We start from the raw sequence: 17,405 nt of genomic DNA, 5'->3' as shown, positions 1-17,405 counted from the left end.
TGACAACGCTCGCATCCAGTCAAATCCTAACCCTAATCCTAATCACCCCCCCGCTCTCCAAACCCTAGCCCTCTCCTCTCCCCTCTCGATCTCAATCCCTCCCGAATTCGATCCGAATGGAGGGGGGAGCCGTTGGCAACGACGTCGAATTGGTGTCCAAGACTCTCCAGTTCGAGCACAAGTTGTTCTACTTCGATCTGAAGGAAAACCCTAGAGGCCGATACCTTAAGATCTCGGAGAAGACGTCGGCTACGAGATCGACCATCATCGTTCCTGTCAACGGCATTGTTTCGTTCCTCAATTTGTTTAATTACTATGTGAACGCGGACGAGCAGGAGGTGTTCAATAAGGAGCTGCCGCTCGATACTAAGGTCTGCTTGTTTAATTCCTAAAAAAAAAATTGTTTGTTCTCTCGTTTCGAGATTTTGTTTGGGTTCCTAAAGTTTTGGTCTTGGTGTCTAGGTGTTTTATTTTGATGTTGGAGAGAACAAAAGGGGGCGCTTTTTGAAGGTAACTTCGATTTTGTTGGTTCTTCTGTTTTTTGATGGAGCTTACAAAATAGTAAGGAACGGTTATGGGCAAACACTAAATGGACCGTTTTCTGCCTAGTTCATCTTTGACCTTCTGATTCTTGAGTTGAGATTGGTTTAGTTATGGAAAACTGATGTAAAAACATGGATCAAGTAGATGCATAATCGTAGGAGATCTATAACCAGATTGCTGAAGGGTTAGTGGGTATGACGGAGCACTTTGAACCATGTAACCCGTGTAAAAGCCACATAATCCTTATCGCTGTTGATTATTCAGGTGCATAGTGTCACAAAATCTGTTCAGTCGTCACATATTTCTTTTAAAGTTATTTATTCTGTGCTGTAATGCTCGTGTGATATTGATATGCATGCTTCTTGATATTCTTGTAAAGTTATTTATTTATTCTTTCTACTCGATATTTGTTTAGTTGTTATTTGTTAATTGCCAATTGTTAAGTTGTTTTTTGTTATGAGGTTGTTAGTACGATACATTTAACTTGAGAGTCTGTTATTACTTACTTATGACGTTAACTATTGCTTTATCAGTTATGTTTTTACTTGTTATCTGGATTCACTAAAATTAGAAATGACTCGTCTAATTTTTTACATTATTTAGAGACTTTCTCATATGCTTCCTATAGTTTCTACTTTTATGGAGATTTTGACATTTTTAAGCTGAAATTTTTTAATACTAGCACAGTGCATAATCTTGTTGTCCTCTGCATAATCTAATTATGTGACATTCTGTGCTGGAATGCTTCTATGATATGCATACTTCTAAATATTTGAATTAGACCATTGAAACCACTTTTGTTGATTGCAGCCTATACACGCTTGTAAATGGAGCTTCAACTTGATGTTCACCCCTCCCTTTCCCTTAAACCTCTCACAGACAAATGAACACAAGACATAAGAACAAAGCAAAGAAAAAACAATGACATGTTTATTTTTGATGATTTTCATATAATTTGAAAATATCAGTATAGAATTATTTAATTTGTTATTTGTACTTGCACGAAGTTATTAAGTTCCAAATTTGACTCAAACCCAATAAAACTTGAAGTTTAGTAATGATCTTTTCGTATCAGATTCAGGTTCGAATATTACATGAACCTGATTTTGGGAAGCCTCTCTTGTTTAGTGGATCACTCGATGGAAAGGAGAAAGAAAAACAGGATGCTATTTAAGATTCAACCATTCGACTTTCTTCCCATGAGTAGATTTCTAGTCCTTCTAGAAAGTGTTCCTCATATTCCATTCACTTTCTGGTGCCAACGCATGCATAGTGGAAGTATATACAGTAGGTTTATTAACGCATAATAGACGCTTATTCCTTGTGTCAGCGATACTGTTGTCTCATTCAGATACCTAAGCGGTAAAGATGCTTTGAAATACTAAGACAAACCTCTTTTATGTTGATCTTTTTCAAATTCTTCAAATTGGTTTTTCTTGCCTTCTTGTTTTTCTGATTTCACCAGTATCCTTCATCTGGATACTTGTCCCATGCTGCTGATTTTTTTTGGTTGACCTATATAAATAGCCTTTTTATTCTTCTAGATAGATGGTATCATGCTGTCTGCCTGTCTGGTTTTGGTTTCATTGTGCTGCGAATCTTATTATTCCTTGTCTAAACTCACTGTAAAAACTTGCTTCAAGCTGAAGAAACACTGAGTTGATGTTCCATGTCCACTGCATACTTATATTACTATTCCATTTCAGGGAATTTTTTTTATGTAAGCAATTGGCTTATTACCTTCATGATCCCCTTAGGCAATCTCAGAACTCGACATTCCCGTTATCCTTGTAGCTGGTTATTCGTTTGGTCAGCCATTCTTTGATAATTGGGAGTCTAATCTTTGACATTTTTCATCCTTTTTTGGCACTTAGCTTTCATGATGAAAGTATGGAGTGCCCAAATTGAGGAGTGATAGGGGTTTTTAATAACCAAAGTTGCAAGTGCACAACCATTAAGTTATAGTATAAAAGGTTGTCGAATCCCACGAGGAAGATGTTGTAAGAATTAATCAAAATTGGTTCTCAAGTTGTTTGTGTGACAATTTAAGAGTGATAAAAGTGGTTGTGGAGAGATAAAGAGAGTGTTTGTGACAAACAAAGTGGGATTAAGAGAAAGAAGGATGAAGAAAATAAGGAAAAATAAAACCAAGAAACAAATAAGAGAAAAATCAAGAATAAAGAGGAAAATCAAGAAAGTAAAAGATGAAGGATTCAGTTAGAGATATGAGGAGTCTTAGAATTGAATCCACTAGCCAATTTCACTTATAGACTATGAACTATTATCTTTTTATCACATTATACTTTAGATTTATTAAGCATAGACTATCAAACCACTTAAGGAAAGCATAACATATTAAATTATTATCTAAGTAAAATTAACATTCATGAAAAGAACAACTAGATAGGAATTCTAGAATTCATAAGTATAACCTATCAAACCACTCAAGATAAGAATAGATTATCAAATTCTTCTTCCACCAATTAGTTCTCTAATTGATTATCTTAAGCATGATCATTTTAAGCACAAGAGAATAGTTCACAAATAATAAAAGAAATCAAACTAGTTTCATACAATTCTAGAATTTCTACAAGAATTACTTTCACATCTTAGAAAATAAAAATAAAGAACTAAATCTATACTAGAGAGAATAAAATGAACAGAAAGAAAATAAAAACTAATTCTCAATAGGGTTCTAGCCTCTTAGAGAATGAAAGGAAAAGAATGAAGATAAAAACTAATTTCCAAGAGGGTTCTAGCCTCTTGGAGAATAAAAGAAATAATAAAAATATAAACTAATTCCCAAGAGGGTTCTAGCCTCTTGGAGAATGAGAGGGAAAGAATAAAAACTAATTTCCAAGAGGGTTCTAGCCTTTTGGAGAATAATGCAAGAAAATAAAATCTTAACTATGCAAGAAAATAAATCTATACTACAAAATATAAGAAAATAAAGACATGAAAGTAAATCTACTCTACAAAGTATTAAAATAAATCTAAAACAAGAGGGTTCTAGCCCCTTGAATATCTAAAATAATTAAAAAAGGTAAAAGAGAAAATTTACATTGCAACATGGTTCTAGCCTCTTAAAAGCAAACTTTCATCTTCATCTTCTTCATCATCATCAAACAAAGAGAAGAAACGAAAAATATGAAGAAGTAAAAAATTCTTTTATTAATTACAACAAAGTTATAATTTTGGAAGATCTTCTCAATTAAGATTAACCATTCTCTCCAAATAGAGATCATAAAAATTTTCATTTTCAAACCCCTCACCCTCTATCTCTATTTATATAAGCCTATAGCAATAGATGTGAACCCTTGGATATTACTTGAAGATCAAGGATAAATCTCAGCCATAAAGAAGTTTCTATTGCGAACCAATCGGTTGACCAATCGGTTGGCCGACCGATTGGTTTGCAACATATTTTGTTATTTTGTGATTTCTTGACCCGATTTCTTCATGGATCCTTGAGTTTTCTTGGGCCTTCTTTTACCTTCATATTTGGGCTTCAATAAATGGTAGAAAATCAGGGAGTTTGATTATTTTAGACTTTTATTCATTAATCCTTCATTAACCTGCAAATTAAGATAAAACACGTTTGTTAGTGATCGTTTTATTTAAATGAAATAGATAATGAGAGTATAAAATAAAATAAAAATGTGATTATCAAGGAGCCAACAAAGCATTCTTTCCAGTTGCTAAAGATGAGTACAATTGATTTCCATAAGACTTTCTGTTCATTTTGTTATTCACTTTGTTAATACATTTAGTATTGTGATCTTTATCTCTATTTCACTTGCATATATCATCTTCCCATCAAAATTTTATATTATTTGCACTTGGGTAGTGTATATTTGTTTTCAAAGTTATCCACCTGATGTTCACTCTTCCAACCACTTTAGGCTTTCAGCTGTTGCAGATGCTGTTTGTTACCCCAAACAAGTCTCCATTAGCAAGTTGGCCTAGGAGTAGAATGATTTGATTGTATTAGTGGCATATATATATATATATATATATATATATATATATATATATATATATATATATATATATATATATATATATATATATATATATAATATATATATATATAAAAGAAAAATGTGTAATTTGGCACCAAACACAAAAAGTTCATCTTGGTAGTGAGGTGGTATAATCTCCCTTCACTCATTCACAATGATTGGCGAGATCCTCATGTAGCTGCCTCAACTCATGTAAATGTGATCCCCTATTTGAGTGACATTTGAGTAAAGTGGAAGGGGATTGTGCCACCTCAGCTACCAAGCCACAAAATTTGTGCTTCCGGGTACAGAGCATATCAATATTTTCTCCCTCTCTCTCCTCTCCTATCTAATATATATATATATAGTATATATTATATATATAATATAATATTTATAATATATATATATATATATTCATCTCTCCTCATGTAATTGCCTTATGTTATGCGAGTCCTCATGCTTCCTGAAGATCAGATGTTTGCTGCATAATGATACTCCATAAGATTGTTTAATTTGAATTCATGGCATATTATTTGCCCACTGCTCTGATGTAATCCTTGTTTTGTTTTGGTAACTTAGGCTTTATGTCTTATCAGGGTATTAATGATTTTACCTATACATGTTCCTATTTCATTTATCTGAAATTGATATGCTATATTTGAGCTTGTTCAATATTGTATTTGTTTTTTATGGATTGTGCTTCTTTTATCTTGCGTGTTAAGTGTTGCTAGACTTTGTTTGCTACCAAAACTTACGTCATCCTCATCACTAATTTTGCTTTCTTTCTTTTTGTTTTGTTATGTGACTGTGATCTTAGGTTTGGTACCTGTTCATTCAGTTAGCTAAAAGTCTTTGGTTAACTTATACATTACAGTCTGGCATGCTTTTTCACAGTTCTCCATATAGCTGTTCGATTGCCTAGCCCATGTGGTCAATCTCAATTCTTATTGTGAACTTGGAACTAGGCATTAAATATGAGTGATCTTTGTTTACCTGAAGATTGGTGTGAGTTTGCTATGTTAGTCTTGAACAAAGTTCTGCTATGTTAGTCCTGAAGAAAGTTCTATTCTAAGTGGCCATTTAAAGTAAAATATCATTGAGAGCTTGATGTTGACTATAGTGTTTAATTGATAAGTATTCTTCAGAGCAAATACTTTAGAGTATTGTGTGCTATGTTAGTCTTGAAGAAAGTTCTATGTTAGTCTTGAAGAACGTTCTATTCTAAGTGGCCATTTAAAGTGAAATATCATTGAGAACTTGATGTTGACTATAGTGTTTAATTGATAAGTATTCTTCATGCAAATACTTTAGAGTATTGTTTCTCTTCTCTTCCTCTTGCAAACATATAATTGCGTCTTAAGACTGACAATTTAATCTTTTAATATGTCTCCAATTCTCATTTACACTTATCTAAGCTAACCATAAAATCTCTCTAAATATATATTTAAGCATATTCAGATTCTAAATACTCCACTGTTATTTCTTCTCATTTTTTTGGGAGAAAATATATACTTCTACTATTATAGTGCGCAAAGGCACATTAAAAAAAGATAGCTATGAAGCAAGTAAATAATAAAATCTATTTGACAGATTCCCACCAAACTATAAATCTATTTTAGAAATCTTTTTATATATTGGAATTTCTATTGAAATTATCTAATCTAAGCATATTTTCAAATTTATTATGTCAAATTTATTACATTTTATTAGAAAGAATTTATATCTCTATACTTATAGCTAGAGTGGCATATATTAAAAAGCTATGTATGACATTACCTCATATTAAAAGCTATTAAAAGTTATAAATGGAGGTCTGTCAAGTTTTAATTCTGACATATCTACCTTCGGCGTGCCTTGTGTTTAAACTCTGTTTCTCCTGAGACCTCCCAATTTCATACAAGTATTTTTAACTTTAGTTTTGAAATATAATTTTGAGTGAAACATGCATGAGGAAGGAAAGAGGGACTTCTTTTTAAGCATTAAATATGTAACCAACTGTCACATCTTGTTGGGCAAACTTGCTGTGGAGAAATTTTGTATATGAATGGCACCCACTTTTTTTTTTGCGTATGATTATGAGCATGTATCACTGCAATTTTTCTTTCCCACGATTTACACTCAACCACAATTTTACATGAGCTAGTCCTAAATCTGGATCACAGTTGTGTCTGAGAATAATTTAATAGTATTGATAACAGCTGCAAATGTACCTGGTGCGCAAAATAAATAGGTAAAGCAGACTTCACATTGTAAGTGCTACAGAACAGGAAGCAATAGTATATGGCATAAAAACAATAGCAGATTAAGATAATAGAGATGGACCTTGGAGTATAGATTCATGCGTAGTATGGGGTTCATGGTCGCTTCCTCTCATTTAATGTTTTGGTTCGTTGAAGTGAGAAATACATGAATGTAAGAGTATGCTTCTGTATTTTAAGCTAGCCCACTTCTGTAATTTTTACACGAATTTAATGTGATTTTCGTAGTCATTATGAAATAGTTTGGTAGCCACATATATAATTGTTCAATATCCTGTTGTACCTTCTGGAATTATTTTTCTACATCCTTGGGTCATTTCTTGAACACAACCCTTTCTATGAAAAGTTGGTACAGTTTGTTATATGGTTTCGACGTATCCAATGAAGCTGAACCCATGAAACTTCCTGGTGTCTCAAACACTCCACATGTTTTTTCTTGAACTTGTGTCTTTTTTATTATTGTTACTTGATGTAATTTCAGGTATGGTAGTTTGAGCACCTGTACATTGTTTGGGCAGGTTGTATCCAACTACATCAAATGATTATTTAAAAACATTGATTAGTTGTTAGGTTTAGCGTCCAATAAAGCTGAATACCATGAAACATCATAGTGTCCTAAACACTCCAAATATAATTTTTTCTTGACATATTTTTTCCTGACAACACGTAATTTCCATTATGGTAGTTTGAGTACCTTTACATTGTTTGGGTAGGTTGTATCCAACAACATCAAATGATTATTTAAAAACATTGATTGGTTGTTAGCTTGTTTAAATTTTCTTCAGAGAAAACTTATACCATGAATATCTCATTAACCTTTTTTGGTTGAGCGATCTTTTTAGCATAATTCCCTAGATTGGTTGTCTTAGGTTGCATGTAGCTGGAGGCATATGGTGGTTACAATATAGATCAATTAAAGAATGTGCTTGGTTGCATACTTTCTGTGTCTCTCATATATTCCAATAACTTCTTGGGGTCCAAAAGCTTTACAACTCAAAATGAGCAAAAATTAAGTACATGTTGGTAATTATGCTAATATATCCAGATCTGGAAAAATAAGTAATAATCAAACTTCTTTGAATGTTTTCTCTAATTTAAGAAAGTTATAATAACTTAACAACTAATTAGTGTTTTAAACTGATTGTTTAATATATGTTGGGAAAACAAGTTATACAAACATTGTATTGGTTGGTGAACTGTCATATTTTGAAAATGTATGCTTCTTAGAGAACCATTTGCTTCTTCAGCTACATACAACCAAACACCTTATTTTTCACATACCATCATTATGTGTGGTTTTGTTCAGTAGATAAAGCCATATGACTAAGTAGAAGAACTACAAGTATGTAAGGGGCTTTTAGTTAAATTTTCAGACCCTCGAAATGACGGCAATTTGGATATTGCCAGTATGAACAGGTGACCTTGATTAAAAGTCATCCATACTCGGTAGTGACTTATTTACAAGCCTTATTCGAAAAAATCAGTATTTGTTGTCAACTTACATGTCAGTTAAAGTCATTTAATTATTCCTATCCTTATGTTGGGTTATACTTTATATAAGACTAACACTTGCTTGTTAAATAGGTTTCAGAAGCATCTCTTAGCAGAAACCGCAGTACAATAATTGTCCCTGCAGGAAGCTCTGGTGATGAAGGATGGACTGCGTTTAGGAATATCTTGCTAGAGATTAATGAAGAGGCCTCACGACTCTTTATGTTACCAAATCAGGTAAACTGTACTGGGTAACTGATATTGTACTTAATCTTTTCTAAGGTATCTGCTGTTCTCACTTCGCATCGCTATTTGATATATTTTTCTTAAAGCAGAACGTAGAAAATTCAGAGCGGCTTCAAGGACTTTCAGATGATGTGGGCGCTGGATTCATATCAGGCCACAACAACCAACAAGCGTCTGCATCTGACCTCACTGTTGACCGCTTGGTTGAATTCTCTTCTGCAGATGAAGTTGCAGGCATGGGGATGTCTAAAGTAATCAGGGTGGATCAGAAAAGGTTTTTCTTCGACTTAGGAAGCAACAATAGGGGCCATTTCTTGAAAATATCTGAGGTATTATGGTTTATGCACTCAACATTTTATGATTGTCTCTTAAATATATAATTTATCCCTCAAATCATTGAAGCTGATGATAGGTTCCTCAAATAATAAGGGTTCTTGCAATCTGGCCCCTCTTTAGTTTTTCAGTTAAATTCTCATACCATGGTTGGGTTAGTTCTTTAGTACAACGTTGTCAATTACTAAAATATTTTCTAGTGACCAATTATTGACCCATTTTAGATAGAAGAAGATACAGATGAGAAATGAGTTTGGGGGCAATTTTAGCGTTGGAGAAAGTGAGCGATTAGTTTTTGACTTTGGATTTAACCCTGCTTAAGAAACGGGCTGTTTAAACATAATTTAAGGGTGTGCAATAATTTCTGGGATTAATACCAAATTGCAAGGCCGCTTATGACTTGAATGACCTAGACCTATCAACAATTCTAGTGATTTGTGGGACTAATACCGAATTGTAGAAGATTTAAGGGATGGACATCTTAAAGCGTGTATATGTGTAACAACAACATGCTTAACTCATCACAAATTTGCAATGTTCAGGTTGCAGGGCCTGATCGTTCATCGATTATCCTTCCATTGTCTGGGCTGAGGCAGTTCCATGAAATGGTTGGTCATTTTGTGGAGATAACCAAGGACAGGCTTGAAGGAATGACCGGTGCAAACGTGAGGACAGTGGAATCGATGCAAAGATGATCCCGTTTCTGATCGTGTTTGGGTTTGCCTGTTTAGATTCAGTTTGATCTTGCACATTGTGGCTTTTTGAAAATTTCCCCCCTTTCTTGTTTGATAATTGTCATATGGGGATGGTAATAAATTCCTACTTGATGCTGGATAAATGGGGCGGCTGCAGAGCTCCATGGGTTTGCAGAATAATGGAGGATGCATTTGTGGTTTTGGGATTTAGAGGGTGTATAAGAGTGACATATTGGATGAGGACAGTAACCGTAGAGTCGAGTAATAGAATAATGGAGTTCCTTCGTGCTGCTGATGCTTTCAAATAAAGACTTTCTTTTTATTTTCGTTGCTGCTGGTAATAGAAATTTTGTTTCCCTACTTATTGATTTTCTTTGCTTCTATTGTTGTGATTGTGGGGAAGTTCTAACATACTGTGTGGTAAATGCTTGGAATTGAAAGCCCTAATAGTTCATTTCCGAGTCAAGTCAAGTTGATATTTGTATTATTCATTGTTTGTTATTAATTTAAGCTTACACACACGTATATGTACACACACACATATACATATATATGTACATGTACACACACGGATGTATATATGTTGTGTATATATGTTAAAACTTTAATTTCTTGCTTGGATTCGCCTCCGCCCAGTATGTGATCCGTGATCGAAGCGCACGCACAAGACGCTACATAGCCACGCGCACACGCATGACGCTGCGTGGGCACGTACACAGTGTAATTCTTCCTCTCAACCCCTTAAACCAAATAGAAATTATTAAAGAGCGTTGAGTAATTTTATCTGGAGTATCTTGCATTTCTATTGACACCTAAAGAGTTCAAACATATTGAAGTCATGTGATACTTATGTGAAAATCTTAAATAAGACGTGCTCATGTACATTTATAACTTCCCATGTAAATAGTCTAAAGTACCAGATTGGCAATCTCAATCTCAATATCAGCGAGTGATGACCCTAACCCCTCATCTCTCTCCACCTATCTCGGCCTCTCCTTCGTTGTCTTCTTAGGCCTCCTCCCCAAATCCTTCATCCCCTACCTCTCCTCTCTCCAATCCCGCAACGGAATCCTCAGCCTCAAGCTCTTCCAGGCTGAGGACCAGCTGAAAACCCTAAGGTCGAGGAGGAAGGAGGACTCCAAGGCCAACAACCGCGTTATCAAAATCTTCATCAGTCACCGTCACATGTGGCAGCAAGAGGAGCGGCGTCTATTGGATCAGATTGAGTCGGCAAACGAGGAGATCAAGAGGTTGATGGGGAGGGTCGGGGAGCTTGAGAGAGAGGTGAGGAAGAGGGATGAGATGCTGGATCTCGTGGCGGCGAGGAGAGAGGAAGAGGAGGTTAGGGTTAGGGTTTCGGAGGGGTTGGGGTTTGGGGAGATGGACGAGATGACGGCGGCTTATTACGCAGGGGAGAAGGGTCTGTCATTGAGAAACGACGAAATCGGAAGCGTGGAGGCCGAAGGTCAAATTAATTTAGAGACCGAGAGAGGGAGAGGGGCAGGGGAGAGAGCGTATTAGGAAGGGAAGAATGAGAGTTGGGTGTTATCGAAGAGAGAGGGAGAAGGGCAGGGGAGAGGTCGGATGACGAAGGGAAGAAAGAGAGGCGTACTCATTTAATAAACGAAAATTACAGGGAAAGGGCTAAACTGGGAAAAAAATTAAAACATAGGACAAAATTAGAATTAAGTAATTTGTAAAGGGCAACATGAGTATGCAAAAGTTTTGACACTTGTTTTCTCTTTTAGAAATAGTATAGATATAGATTTATTTTACTAATAGGGCATTTTAAATAGACAACTCAGGCATTAAGGTATTTTAAATTGTCAAAAGGTGCAACAAGACTCAAGATTTCATTGGCAACAAATGTTCCAGCAAGAATCTGCCATGTGTGTTGCGTAATTACTCAATTTATGTTGGAGCGCTGAGTTGGAGGGAGCTTCATAAATTACGTGGCAGTGGGTTAAGTGGGTAAATAACTAGTCCTAAAATCTCCAATTCCCTCAAACTGGACAAATACGTGTATTTTTTGGAGGATAATATGTGAAGTTCTCACGCTATTCAATTTGCCCTTGCTTTCCCCTTATCAGTTTCCGTTTTAGATTCCTAAAAAAAAAGAAGAAGAAGAAGAAGAAGAAAACCTGATACGAGTCGCCGTGCGAGCACCCTTTGATCGCAGAATTACCAAAAGGTGGGTTAAGAAGAAGACAACTAAAATACAAGACAATTCAGTATGGCGAAAGAAAATACCTTCTTCTAGATTATGAAGAACAAAAGATTACAATCTCTCCCTCACAATCTCACTAGAATCGAGAACAACCTCTCAATCTTCTATAAACCCTAATACAAGATTAGAATCTCTCTCTGATCTAAGATCATAAAACTTATGTTTAAAAACCCTAAACAACCCTTTATATAGGTGTACAAACGTGGATGACAATCTGGTAAATAACCAAGCCCAAAACCAACAGGAATTTGTGTGAGCAGAAACCCAAACGAATCAGGAAACTGTCGATGAGTCGACTCATGACCTCGATGAGTCGACTCATGACCTCATGTGAGTCGACTCATAACTGATGAGTCGACTGGTCAGAGACTTTTGTTAACAGGGCTTAATTTCGTGAGTCGACTCATGACAGTCATGAGTCGACTCAACCTGATGAGTCGACTCATGTACATGTATGAACCCAAACGAATCAGGAAACTGTCGATGAGTCGACTCATGACCTCGATGAGTCGACTCATGACCTCATGTGAGTCGACTCATAACTGATGAGTCGACTGGTCAGAGACTTTTGTTAACAGGGCTTAATTTCGTGAGTCGACTCATGACAGTCATGAGTCGACTCAACCTGATGAGTCGACTCATGTACATGTATGAGTTGACTCACGAGCTGAAAACTGGATTTTTCGAATCTGCTGCTCGCCGTCTCGTTCCACTGTACTGTTTTACACCCATATTCTCATGCTATCATGAGAATCATCTATCCTCAAGCTCACATGAGGATCGCTAAGTTTCGAAGAGAAGATACACCCGTATCAAAACCCTAAGTTCAAATCACTACCAAATCGACCTCAATCTGAATCTGAATCCAAAATTAAAGATTTCCAACTGCTTTCTCTATGTGTTTGCCGTTACCACATCACTAAGTAAAAAATATATAAATCACGTTGCATGCCCATGATGGTTTCTCACTAGAAAATAGTTGCGAATGACATTTCGGGTCTCACTGCACCTCTGGGTTATTTAAAATATCTTAATATAGAGTTGCCTATTTAAAATACTATATTAATGAAATAGGTCTAAATAAAATATAAATTTGATAATGTAGCCCATATAAACAGTACACGAACTCATTCCCGCTATGGAAAACACACATGGCCCTTCACACATCAGCACGTATCCAAAACAATTAAAATGATAAGACTCGGTAGATTGAGCCCTCAATCCATTAGGTTGACATAAGTTTTCCAATATGAAAATTTTCTATTTCACCCACGTCAAACAAATAATTTAAATAAAAATTCTACAAGAGAGATCCATCAAATTGGGATTTTAATATATTATTAAATTTCTATCTAAATCTATTTCATCTAATCATAGTTTGAATTTCTCAATCTAATTCTATGAATTCATTAACAAATCTAACAGAGCCTAAGTATTTATAACCAAATTCTACATATTAAAAAATAAATGTTGAACATATGCCTCTTCACAGCCGAAAATGGGGTATAAGGCTCTTTCTTTTTACGGGAATTTTTTTTAAAAAAGACCGATTTTGCTAAATAATTAGCAAAATAGACCATTTTGCTAATTAATTAGCAAAATAGATCTCCTTTTGACCAACAAGTCAAAAAGAGGTCGATTTTAAAAAATAGGTTGCTGAAAACATACGAGAGTAGTAGTCTCATATGTTTTTAGTGCACTAATCGGGGATTAGTGTTCACAGAAAATATACGGGACTACTAGTACCGTATGTTTTCAGCAGTCTGTTTTTTAAAATCGACCTCTTTTTTGTCAACATGCCAAAAAAGGTCTATTTTTCAGCAGTCTGTTTTCTAAAAAAATTCCCCACTATCTATTAGTAGTCATTAAAATGATAAAAACATTCTCCTTTTGTGAAAAATACATGTCCAAAACTCGGTAGAAAAATCATACTTCCTTTAAAAGTACGAGTTCGGGAAAATCTTTCTATGGTCAATATTACCCTTCACTATTATAAATATTTTATTTATATCTTAATTTATCATAATCATAATTATATCCTATCCTATTCCTACTGAACTATCTATAGCTTAACAATTTTAAAAAATAATATTAATAAAATATATAAAATATCTTCATGGTATTAGTTTGTTAAGATAAAAAAATTATACGTAGCTAACGTACTATAATATATAATGTATTGTCAAAAACCTGAAGTTTTAAAATTGCACAAAATGCCCCAAAAAGTTTAAAATTATAAAAACTATCCTGACGTCTAAAAACTTACAACAACATATATGAAAACAACAAATTAACAACAGTTTATGAAGAATTTAAAATTTACGATTAACATCTCAATATCTCAAAAATTATAGAAACACCCTCAAAAGTTCAAATTACAAACAAGCACATGAAATTCTAAAATTTAAAACTTAAAAATAACATAGATAAATTCAAGGGATTACCATAATGCACCTAAATTTTTTTTATATTTCAAAACTTAAAACAACAAACATGAAATCAAAAAATTAACAGCAGCCTCTAAAAACAACATAGATGAATTCAAGGGATTACCATAATGCACCTAACAATTTCTGACATTTCAAAACTTAAAACAACAAACATGAAATAAAGAAATTAATAGCAGCCTCCAAAGAATTTAAAATTTTTAATTAACACCCTCAATGTCCCAAAAATTATAGAAATACCCTCAAAAATTCAAATTATAAAAAACAACCCTAACATTTTAAAAATTTTAAAATTTGCAAACAACAAAAGATGAATTCAAGAGATTACCCTCATACACCTAAAAATTTAAAATTTACCAAAATTAACCTTAAAGTTATAAAAGTTGTAGAAAAAACTCTTTTGAAATTTAAAAATCATTAAAAAACTCTAAATTTTTAAAATTTATAACCAGTACACATCAAATCTGAAAACTAATGGTAGACCGTTGAAATTTAATTTTTTTTAAAATTAATCTACAGTTTTAACAATTGTAAAAAACAACCTCAAATTTTTAGAGTTGTAAGAAATATCGTGATATTTAAAAATTACCATCGACACATGAAATATAAAAGTTACAACTACTAAACTTAAGTTGATACTGGTAAAATTACAAATCACATCCTCAAAGTTCAAAACCACAAAAAAAGCTAAAATTTTAAAACTTGGCAAAGAAAAGTATAATTATTAGGTATTCTTTCATTAAAATATATATTTAATTTCCAATTTAGGGTTTACTATCCCTTTTCAGCATCTAAACATAGTCTAAGTTGATACTGGTAAACAAAAACAATAATAATTTATTAAAAATATCCGGTTAGGAAATAAAAATTTAAAAAATATTATAGTTTAAAAATTATTGTTACCATATAAATTAGAGTAATTGCATAAAATTTTATTAATAAGTTGGACCAGCAAAACACATTAGTAACATTATTTAATAGATGTTGTAATTGCATAAAATTTTATTAATAAGTTGGACCAGCAAAACACATTAGTAACATTATTTAATAGATGTTAAAAATCCATAAAAATGATAAAATAAGTTGGACCAGCAAAACACATTAGTAACATTATTTAATAGATGTTAAAAATCCATAAAAATGATAAAAAACTATAATATAATAGCTTAGTATTAATTAATTATAATTTAAAAATATTAATCTCTGATGCTAATAATATTTATAGGGGAAAAGAATACAATGAATTATGTATGGAAAAATTATCAGAATGTTCAGAGATATCATTCAAAAGAATCAAGCTAATTCCATTACAAATGGAAAAATAACGAAAATAAATCTAAAATTTAAAAAACGTCCATAAATCATTTGAATTAGTATTAACATAAGACATGTTTATTAAAGAAGCACCAACTGAGTTATATTGAAGAATAATTTAATAACTTTATCCCAATCAAAGAAGAATTCTCTATAGAAGATATAAGAAAAATTAGTAAGCATTCATAAATTTCATACTTTGTTCTTTAAATATTAAAGAAATTAAATATTAATATTATAATCTAAGGTAAATTGGCAATAAAAAATATAGATATTTAGTTTAGATCTTTGTGAAAAATAATAGGGATAGAGCAAATGTAATATTATTAACGTAACGGAAACTCTTATTGGATACACATCGAAAGAATTAATTGTCGAGAAAAAAGAGGTAACTCTTAATATTATTTAAGTAATAAATTAGAAACACAAAGAATTTCATATATACGAGATTAATATTTATTCTCATTGAAATAAAAAAATCAAAGTCTGTATTTTAAGAAGTTTGTGTTGAGCATTTGAAATATATTTAACTTCTTCGCGAAGTTAAATGACAAGATAAAAGATTAACGAGCCCACGAAAGATAACAGGACAAAAAATACAACTCTAGCCTGATATCACAATCGAGTAGATGATGAAGACACTACTCTAGAATTGCCCGAGAAAAAGATAAAGGCGAAGAAGGATTGATCTTATCTCAATAAATAATAAAATATAAGGAATAAAAGATAATATTTTTTGAATATTTCATAGAATAATTTAATTATTTTTAGTGAATTTAGAAATATTCAGAAGGGAGCTTGATATCACAATCGAGTAGATGATGAAGACACTACTCTAGAATTGCCCGAGAAAAAGATAAATATGAGGAAAGATTGATCTTAGCTCAATAAATAATAAAATATAAGGAATAAAAAATAATATTTTTAAAATATTTTATAGAATAATTTAATTATTTTGAGTGAATTTAGAAATATTCAGAAGGGAGTTCCATGAGCTTTTTTAGTACTTTTATATGCTTGTGCAGATGCTTTTATCATATGAAAGTATACTAGAGTTAGTATTAATCTTTAATTTATAATTTTTTATGAAGTCTATCAATGATTAGGAATAAACTTCATATTCTCTTTTGTATCGTTTTAGCATACTTTTTAACAAATCATTTTACTTTACAGGTTTTAAATATTCACTTTCTTTATATAATATTATTTTAATATTTTTTACTTTTATAACATTACACTTTCTCAAATAAATCTATTAAAGTAAAACTGAGAAACAAATTTTAGTTAGAAAGTAATATAAAAATTCTTAATCATGATATTTAATCACGTGCATTGTGCGTTTATAAAACTAGTAGCTAGAAAAGGAAATCTTTCCTTAGCACAAATTATGCAGAAAAGATTTGCAGTATCTACTAACTCGATATGTGGGACCCTTGCGCATGAACTACGATAAAAGTAGGTTTTCAAAATCATGGTCCACTAGTTGTTTTCTGAATTTTCGAACAAACCAGAACTTATCCTTTCAAACTAAATCACAGATGTTTCCGTAGTCTCCTCAAATCTCGCTCTAACACAAGCGGGGCCCCCGTAACCACACGTGGTCCCCAAACTCGGTCTATGATCTAAAAGAGTAACCGGCACGTGCCAACTCCCTGCTTTTATCCAAAATAAATCCATTTATCCCTAAATTCCTGGTCCCCCAAGAGCCCACGCGTCATCACAAGCATCACGCCACGTTCCATTCTCGCCCGCCATCAATTCCCTGTAAGATGAAACAATTGACGGTCAAGATTAAGGATAAGAAAATTCTTATCCGCTTTTTTAAAAAATTCGTGCACCCAATCGAG

The 17,405-nt window shown here is 33.0% G+C and overlaps 1 protein-coding gene across 1 annotated transcript; it reads left to right on the top strand.

The window, feature by feature from the left end:
- LOC109848806 (transcription factor Pur-alpha 1-like) lies at positions 1–9,932 on the top strand. The gene is made up of 5 exons (XM_020418483.1): positions 1–371; positions 463–510; positions 8,390–8,533; positions 8,632–8,871; positions 9,418–9,932. Exons 1-5 carry the CDS (start codon positions 117–119, stop codon positions 9,568–9,570), a joined length of 840 nt encoding a protein of 279 aa, XP_020274072.1. The 5' UTR covers positions 1–116; the 3' UTR covers positions 9,571–9,932.

The sequence above is a fragment of the Asparagus officinalis genome, chromosome 7 (genome assembly GCF_001876935.1).
Source record: "Asparagus officinalis chromosome 7, Aspof.V1, whole genome shotgun sequence".
Taxonomy (NCBI): Eukaryota; Viridiplantae; Streptophyta; class Magnoliopsida; order Asparagales; family Asparagaceae; genus Asparagus; species Asparagus officinalis.
This window is presented reverse-complemented; position numbering and strand designations above follow the sequence as displayed.

What these genes read in the sequence shown, in the direction of transcription:
- LOC109848806 (XM_020418483.1), top strand. Translation starts at nt 117, where the DNA reads ATGGAGGGGGGAGCCGTTGGCAACGACGTCGAATTGGTGTCCAAGACT. An exon ending in AGCTGCCGCTCGATACTAAG is followed by an intron (nt 372 to 462) that starts GTCTGCTTGTTT and finishes CTTGGTGTCTAG; the next exon opens with GTGTTTTATTTTGATGTTGG. An exon ending in AAAGGGGGCGCTTTTTGAAG is followed by an intron (nt 511 to 8,389) that starts GTAACTTCGATT and finishes CTTGTTAAATAG; the next exon opens with GTTTCAGAAGCATCTCTTAG.